Source organism: Acinonyx jubatus, chromosome C2 (genome assembly GCF_027475565.1).
Source record: "Acinonyx jubatus isolate Ajub_Pintada_27869175 chromosome C2, VMU_Ajub_asm_v1.0, whole genome shotgun sequence".
Taxonomy (NCBI): Eukaryota; Metazoa; Chordata; class Mammalia; order Carnivora; family Felidae; genus Acinonyx; species Acinonyx jubatus.
In genome coordinates, this window is record NC_069384.1 from 115,987,863 (window position 1) to 115,997,154 (window position 9,292).

Consider the following 9,292-nt stretch of genomic DNA (forward strand, 5'->3'; position numbering starts at 1 on the left):
CAAATTTATATATACAAATGTGATTTTGGAAAAAATCAGAAAAGTTGGCAAGTATTTTTTTCTAGTTTAATAAGGCATGTATTGTTGGAGTGTATGTGTTTTTCCTACAAGCCTGTGTGCATTGTTATATCGAGTATCTTCAGTACTTGTGATTATAACTTGTGCTCATCTTTTGCTAATTTGACTCAACAGCGCGTCCTGGAATGGCCTGTCTTACACATTTTCCCCTTTGTCTTAATTTTGTGTCTAATGAAAACTCTACTAAGGAATGAGCTTGGATTTATGTTTGACCAAAAAAAAAAAAAATTGGGCTGGAGTTGTTTCTTTGTGTGCACCATAAGCTTTGCTTGTTATGCATGTTGTCTATGAAGGACATTTCAGAATGTCAGCTTTTGATCAAGGGCTGCTAATTTTATTTACCTAAGAATACCTGAGAGAGTATGGGTGTGCAGGTCAACTTACCCAATGCTTCTCTTCATTTTAGACTTTACAAAGGGAAAAAGACTCCCCTACTCCGGAAACATTCCAAATGCTCAGCCCCCCAAAGGTGTTATTTTTATTTATTTTTATTTATTTTTGTTTGTTTAATTAATACTAGATATGGTATATTGCCTAGCAGTAAAGTTTCTTTAACAGTCTTCTTTCCAATTAGCATGGTAAAATGTTGGTATTCATTGGTTCTTAATTAGTGTATGTGTACGTATATTTTGTGTGCTGGGGATGGGCATTGTGTGATATTAAATTCTTAGTTCTTCAGGCTGATGTACATTTTATGGTTGACAGATGAGAAAGTTAAACCCAAATCTCTTTCACTGGTTTTTCTAGTTTTGTTTTTTAAAGGGAGAGAAGAAATAGGAGTAAGTATAAAGTATATCTTGATTAAAATGAGATCTGGGTACCCTTCATCATTATTTTTTTTTTATTAATAACTAACTCTTTTACCATTAAAACAGGTACAAAAAGAAACAACCTTACCATGGTGGTTTTTGCCAAGTTTATTTCGTTTAAGGCAAGGATACGAGACTGATTTTCTTTAGCTGCCTTTAATGAACAAATAGTTTCTGTGTTCAGTTTTTAAACATCAGGACAATAAGAGAATGAAATAGTCTGATGTAAAAATACTGACATTTGAAATCTTGTTTAAAAATGTGACATCTTCTTTGAAAGGGAAAGAAGCCAAAAGAGGTACAATTCATTGCACTTGGTGTCTCAAAAATATTTCTGCTTTCAAACAGGAATTGTTTTTCCCCTGATGTCTACATCTAGGATCAATGAGAAAGGGACAAAAACAGTCATTCTTCCTCTTCTTTTTTTCAGTTGAGTGTCAGTGCTATCAATTAGTTTTGTGTGGTGCCTGAATTTATAATTAATAAAAGTTTTATCTCTTTTATTTTAAATCATGCATGTTTTTATATGAGAAATAAAATGCATGTTCAGGAATGAGATATAAAAGTTGAAATTAATATCTCCTATATATTTTTCCTATGGTTAAGTTTATTTTCTTGTACTTTCCTCTAAGATTGTTCATACTGTTATTCTTTGGCACATAGGGTGTGTTTATGTACATTTCTAATAGACATGAATTTGGAAGACTTTTATCAACTGCTAATTACAATACTTCACATTATAACAATGACCTCTGGCAGATTTTTGAAAATCCTGTGGTATGTACTTCATACTCAACTTCATTTATTTCTTATTTTCAGATGTAAATCAGTTGGGTTAATATCATGAAAATGTGATAAGAAGCTTTAAAAAGTTAAAGTTTAAAAAACAGTTTAAAAATGTAATCAATTGTAGCTTTCAAAAATAATATAATTTAGTATAATAATATTAATTATAATTAATACTCTGTTAATTATAATAATTTAATATAATAATAAATATTTTTAAACGCTACAATTGATTATATTTCTTGACCAAGAATTTTTAAAATATAGACGTATATTACGCATGGGGAAAGGAATGATCAGTTTCTCTTAATATTTCTATTTTATATATTCAAAAGCATCATCAGATTTTTAATTGTAATTTCAGAAAAACTGTTTACAAGTAGCGCAAGAAGAGAATTCAAGGAGTTAGTTTGAGAAAATACATTTTATTTTATCTTACTTATTTTTTATAACAATTTTTTGAATGTACACCAAAGACAGCCAGAGAAAATTGCAGAGTAAGTGGATTCAGCATGTATAGAAAGTCTTAAATTGAGGAAACTATTTCCTTCTAAACTCTAAAATTATTTCTTATCTTAAAGATTTGAATCCTCAAGGAATTCATTCCTTTTTTGCCTTGCTGGAGCCTATTCTCTTCAGTCAAATTGGAAGGCTTATTCCAGGGAAAATACTCTCTTTAGTATTCATCTCTGGAATGCTACTGTTTACAGCTTTCCCCTTGCCAATAGTAAAAGTTTTAAATTACAAAGACTCAATCCACCTGATCAGAATTGTCTTTTATTTCGTAGGAGTAGTTGACAGCCAGGAATAGTAAATTCAAAGTCTCTGAAGACTCTGTTGAATAGAAAAATAACATTTTTTGACATTTTTGTATTTTAAAAGTATTTTTGTTTCGTTTAAGCTACATATCTTCATCTTTCACAAGAGTGTAATTAAAAATAGGCTTTTTAAGTGGTGAGGGTGGAATTACATATTTTACTTTGGCGCTGAGCATCTTGGTTATTTTGAGGAATAGAATTATTATATTTGTTGGGTAATATTAGCTCCTGAAAAAATGTCCCAAATTATATCCTGAATTGTAGACATTTGTGTCAGGATTCATAACTTTGGAGAATATGAAATGAAAACATCAGAAGTAAGTAGGAACTGCTTTTCTTTCCATAGCTTTGTTTTGTTTTTGGTAGATTACCCTGATCAATACGCCTCATGAGGGATGTCCCATAGCAAAATATTCAACCATTGTCCTATTATCAGAACTTCTAAAAAATTAGTCAAGTAAGAGTTTGTTAAATGATATTTGAAAGGTGGCCTAAAATGAGACGTTAATGCCTTAATGTGAGATCTTAGGAATTTTTTTTTAATTTCAAAAAATCGATAATGATGCATAAAAAATAGTTAAAGATTCTGAAATGTTATAAATGATTTTTTTCTAATTTCCTCCATATTCTGAAATCAGAGAACTAATCAGTATTAAAGGGATTAATGAGATAATAGAGTAATTTGATTCTTACAATTATATACGAAGTATAAATGAAATTTATTTAAAGAATTTGAAGATAACTTTGGTTCTTTCATATGATCTACATATAAGCAGAGATGTGCAAAATCTAAGAATGGCATACACATTATCAGGGTTTCTCTGAAATATGGCTTAAAAGATGTATTTCAGACAAATATTTTTTGAAACATATTTTGATTGGAATTATTTTGAGTCTATACCTCAAGTCTTCCCTTCTGGTTCCCCATGTTTATACTTTGTAAAGAGAAAATTAAGAATTTTGTTAAACATGTCTAAATACAAGAGATTTTTTTTTGGTACGAAATGTCTCTACGTTTTCATTTATACTCTCTAAATATGTGATTTTTAAATTAAACACTTGACTCAGGAAGAGAATTCCTTAGCTGATATTGACACAACTTGAGATACCTTAGTATGTGGTTTATGTATCAGAGCTTAGTCAAAGAAGAATCAGATTCCTGAGTTAGCATGAAGACAAGTTTTCTCTTAATGTATGGTTCTATACCTTAATTTCAGTAACTAAAAGAAATGAAAATATTAGTAATCCATGATCATTCTTTGATACATAATAAAAACAGAAGTGAAGAGAGAAAATTTAAATACATTTTAAAATATCATAACTATTTTAGAGTAATTCACTCTCAAAGTCCTGTATATATGAGTAAGACCCTAGTTGATTAATTTGCTTATTTTGACTAATATTTGTTAGGATTTTGTTCTTTACCATTAACTTTTAAGCCCATATTTATCTATCCCTGTGCTTATGCATAGAATACAGCATACAAATTTTAAAATCCTGAGGTCTAAAAATTCATAAATAAAAATTTCATGTTTCATAGAATGATGTGAACATATAGAGTCAGACAAAGTTTAACAAGCATAAACTGGTTTCTGAAAATTCCTTTTTTGTCCAATACACTAGTCATTTATAAATTGAGCAGTTTCTAAAATGCATACACTTTATATTTTCTATTATTTATTAAAAGGTATTTGCTTTATTCTGTGCAATTGATTTTTTTCTTTGATAGGACTGGAAAGAAAAATATATAAACCGGGATTATTCAAAGATTTTCACTGAAAATATAGTTGAACAGGTTTGTATTAATAATTTCAATGATGTGTAGAGTACTTTTGCTATGTTTTCCAGAAGGGAACAATATTAATGCAATATTGCTTTATCAGAGGTATTGTGAAAGTGGAGAAGCCATCTTGTAGATAAAAATCATGTGGCTTAATTAACTTTAAGGATCATATAGTTGTAAAAATATAGACATGAAGATCAACCATAATTTTAAGATCATTCCCTGTTTTGGCCATACTTTCAAATGTTATAGCTGTCCCAAACCACTAAAAGTAAGGAATCTTTGGCAAATCTCTGAGGTGGCCCTCATTTAATAAAAGTGTATCTTTGCAAGAAATTGATCTTTAAGAGTCTCTTCTCAAAGATGTCTTTTAAAAAATGAACTCTGTTTTAGGTTAGTGTTCCAAACTGTTGCTAATACCTTATTTCAGAGAACGTAAGGCATCTTTGATTCTGAGATGCTCTGTTATTTTGTGTACTGTAAGAAATGACCAGAATACTGCCAATTAAACTATGACATGACGTTTTCTAGTCATTTAGAATTTTTAATTTTATACATATTGGAAGAGCTATTTTAGACTTATCAAGGTATAGATGTTATCATATGTTGTAGGGCACTGTATGCATAATAATTTCCATTTCAATGGCAAATCATAGTGTACATTATTAAAAAAAAAATTTAAAGGGCAAGTCACTCAAGTGCAACACCAGCTAAATGCACACATGTACATCCACACACACTGATATATACATACACACAAGGTGAAACTATGAAAATTTGATCAAGTATACATACACTGTAGCATTACAGCTACATCATAGTGGTTGCCTGGTCAAATGTGAGTCCAAGATATGTCTTGATTTTACAGATGTGAAAATGCAAAAAGAAAAAAGTCTTACCATTTAAAAAAAAAACTAACATTTGTAACAGTTATGTCAATAATATTGGGCAAACCTCTTAAAAAGGCATCTAAGTGAGATGAGTATTGAGTATTCCATCCAATTACTTTTGCAATCTATTTATTAGTTAAAAGACACAAAATATTATTCTCTTAATGGTGATCCCTTGTTTTATAGCCTTGTCCCGATGTCTTTTGGTTTCCCATCTTTTCTGAAAAAGCCTGTGATGAATTGGTGGAAGAAATGGAGCATTATGGCCAGTGGTCTGGGGGGAAACATCATGTGAGTTGTACTTTCACACAAAGAACTATAATGTGTATGTTGGATAGGAGGCGGGGGGTGGATATTTTGAGAATTTAGAGGAGATTTGTCTGTTTTGTCAGATATCTCTGACTTATGTACCTCAATGCAGGGGCTAGCCAAGGCTGTCAAGAGAACTCTGGTTGCATTTAATCTATCTGGCCTCAGTTTCTCATTTATGTATACAATTACACTGGATAGTTTCTAAAGGTCAGTGTCTCCAGGCTGGAATGGTAAGGAAAAAATATGCCTATTGTGTGCTATTAAGTCTTCTCCAAGGCCACTTTTTATTCTCTGCGTTTTCACAGTGAGCTGTAGTGAAAATACCAAGACAAAGTTTATCTGGTTCACTGCCAAAGCTTTTTCTTGTGTGTAAACGTTGGGAGAAGAAATCTGTTTGAACGCCATTGGTGTAATTCAGTACTGAATTTACATTCAGTGTCAAAGACTTGGCAGGAAGTATTACTGTTGGTGGTTCAATGTGTTTCTTTTCCTCTGAGAATTTGCACATGCCTGCTCCTTAACAATACCAAGGAATTCTAGAATTCTCTAATATTACTGCCTCTGCTCAACTTCATACCCCAGCTAGTTAGCCGAAGTTCAAAGTATCAGAAGGAACCTGAAGCCAGCAGGTTGTAGGATAATAAAAAGCAATCATGGAAGGACTTGAGGTGTCATAAAATTGAAGTGGGGAACATAGCAGGGAAGGCCTGTTTTCAGTGATAGGGGATCTAAAGAGCAGACTGGCAGAATCTTTATCCATCAAGTATCTAAGACTGCCTGAAGGGTTACTGTAAAAAACTAATTTTTTTAGAGGGCATAGGAAGGCTTTGGAAATAAGTTTTATTTACTTGATAGTCAGACCTCAAATGCATATTAGTAAGTAAGAAAGGAGTCCATTGACTCTGCAATACTTTGCTTCATCATTGATACATTTGCAAAGCCATGTTATCTAAGTTATTTTGATAGTTTTGCAATTAAAGCAGATGGTACACCATAATTGAACAACTGTTATTTTTATTGTCTATTATGATCTTGTGGTTGAAAAAAATTCCAAGGTAATATAAATGTGAATTGCATGTGGACCACGCTTTATGACATCATTAATGCTGTTTCTAGGATAGCCGTATATCTGGTGGTTATGAAAATGTCCCAACTGATGATATCCACATGAAGCAAATTGATCTGGAGAATGTATGGCTTCATTTTATCCGGGAGTTTATTGCACCTGTTACACTGAAGGTCTTTGCAGGTTATTATACGAAGGTAGTTATGCTCCCATTCCTCCCGTCTACCTCCTACTAGTTTTTACACAAACATGCTATTTTATATTTTTATTAATAAGCAAATCCATTGGTTTACTTTGCTTTTTTTTAGGGGTTTGCACTATTGAATTTTGTAGTGAAATACTCCCCTGAAAGGCAACGCTCTCTTCGCCCTCATCATGACGCTTCTACATTTACCATCAACATTGCACTCAATAACGTGGGAGAAGATTTTCAAGTAATTATGGCTTTTATTTTTTTACATTTCTTAAAAGAAATATGTCATTACGATAAGGTTTTTGCCTTATTTTTTAAAAATTCTGCTCAGAGGGCATAATTTGAATTTTGCCACCGATTAGAAATTAAACTATAAGCTGATACAATTTATTTGTTCCATCTCTTCTAGGGAGGCGGATGCAAATTTCTGAGGTACAACTGCTCTATTGAATCACCCAGAAAAGGCTGGAGCTTCATGCATCCAGGGAGACTCACACATTTGCATGAAGGACTTCCTGTTAAAAATGGAACGAGATACATTGCAGTGTCATTTATAGACCCCTAAGTTATTTACTTTTCATAGAAATGAATTTTTCTTTTGGAATGGATGAACATGTCTTTGGAGTTGTGCTTGAGAAGATGAAAGGAATATTTAAATAACTTCAACAGAACAACTTCACTTTGGGCCAAACGTTTGAAAAACTTTTTGTAAAAAATTGTTTGATATTTCATAATGTCTGCTCTGAGCCTTAAAACACAGATTGAAGAAGAAAAGAAAAAAGTAAAAGCAAATATTTATTTCTATGCCTTTTGTCTCTGAGAATAATGGCAACTTTCTGATTTCGTGTTTCATTTGATCAGATACTCAGCTACAAATGTACAAGTGACAAGTGAGACTAATAATATTTTATTATTAAGAAAGCTTGGGAAGATTGTTATTTATCAACATGTAGACAAAATGAATATAAATGAATATTGACAATTTTTGAATCATTGGAAAACTGGACTTATAACTGAATTTGTATACAACTAATTGTGTAAGTACTTTTTTGATGACCTATGCAGGTACCTTTTCTAATAGTTACTGAAGGAATACAGAGAACAATAAATATCACACAATGTTTTTCCTCAAGACACTTAGTATAAAACACAATTGAGGTACAGAGCCAGTTGAAAACATTTCTGTTTATATTGTTAAACAGAGTTTTTTTGGTTACATTTATGTTACAAATCCAGCCCTCTATTCCTTCAGATGAATTTTCCAAGGTGGATTATATTGAGTCGGTATTAGATTTAGGGAAGCTTTCAAAGCTTTCCATTATTGAAAGTATATCAAGTATCAACCTAAGATCAGCAAGTGTCTTTAAGTCAAAACAGACTTTTGATTTTAATTCTAGAAAATAATGAGGAAAAGAAAATTTCATGAGATTAGTAGTAGCATTTTATGATTTAAAAAAAAACTTTGTTAAGTACTTGAATTTTATATCAGGAAAATAAAGTTGGTGAGCCTTTCTTCTTCTCCTCGCCCTTTGTCTCCCTCCTCATTCTTTTTTAGAGAGTTATTCACCTTTGTGTCTTCCCAGCCTAGTTCCCATTTTATCCTCCTTACTTTTTTGATTACCTTTTCTTGATCCCATTTAAAAAAAATTCCCCAGCACAAAAAAATTTGTGCCTTGAGTTCTCACCATTTTTCTGAGTGCAGTTTAAATATACTTATTGTAGCTACTGTTTTTTAATTTAAAGGTTAAACTTGAAAAAAAAGATCTAAGTCATGGTGCCAAAATTCATTTTTCTAACACCATGTGTTAGAAACTTATGAAAAATAAAGTAATTTAAAATAAGTTTCTCTTGGTCTCTTTATTATTGGTGATTTATCTTTAGAAGAGAGTATATGATGGGGTATCCAAATATCTGGATATAACAGGCTATGATTTTTCATTTTGCTTGGTACATTTACTGATATTATAATAACTTAATGAAAACTCTACTTATTGAATTATGAATTGAATTGTAATTATCTTCAATCTGAAAATGATTAGAGATTGACGTAGTTATTTTACAAGTGACGAAATAGAGACAAAACATATATTCAATATATCTGTTCTGTGGTGTTTTTCAAGTGCCTACTATGGGCCATGAACTGTTCCAGGCGCTGAGGAAATAGATAATATAAATATTATAATATTTAACCAAGATAATATAATAACCAAGATAATATAAATACTGGAAGATGGACCGAGGAAATAAGGCAGTTGGGTTCTACCTCTTTTCTTTGGTGGCACTTAATACTCAAAGTAAATTCCTACAGTCCATCAACTTTGTTGAAGAGACATGTTAGTAATTCTTTCTGAATTACATTACTGTACTTCAGGGATAGTATTCTAAATATGTAACAACTGGTATGGATGCCAGCCAATCAGAGCAGATTCTGGTTACAAAAAACAGAATCTACCAGTGCAAACCAGCTTAATATCCCTTGTGATACACTTCAGAAGAAAGACATCTACGAGATCCTGTTTCTTTTTAGTTGTTGTATACATGAACGGCAACTATAGTA

The 9,292-nt window shown here is 31.6% G+C and overlaps 1 protein-coding gene across 2 annotated transcripts in view; it reads left to right on the forward strand.

Annotated features, from left to right (window-relative positions):
- The window catches only part of PLOD2 (procollagen-lysine,2-oxoglutarate 5-dioxygenase 2), a 99,105-nt gene extending 90,529 nt beyond the window's left edge, over nt 1-8,576 (forward strand). Inside the window, exons 14-20 of one of the 2 annotated variants that reach the window (XM_027061660.2) lie at nt 485-547; nt 1,551-1,664; nt 4,221-4,286; nt 5,351-5,455; nt 6,593-6,739; nt 6,851-6,976; nt 7,145-8,576. In XM_027061660.2, coding sequence (XP_026917461.1) covers nt 485-547; nt 1,551-1,664; nt 4,221-4,286; nt 5,351-5,455; nt 6,593-6,739; nt 6,851-6,976; nt 7,145-7,300 — 777 coding nt within the window. In that variant the 3' untranslated portion in view covers nt 7,301-8,576. The remainder of the gene's footprint in view (nt 1-484; nt 548-1,550; nt 1,665-4,220; nt 4,287-5,350; nt 5,456-6,592; nt 6,740-6,850; nt 6,977-7,144) is intronic. The other variant, XM_027061661.2, reaches the window with a different exon arrangement.
- Nucleotides 8,577-9,292: the final 716 nt, after the last annotated feature.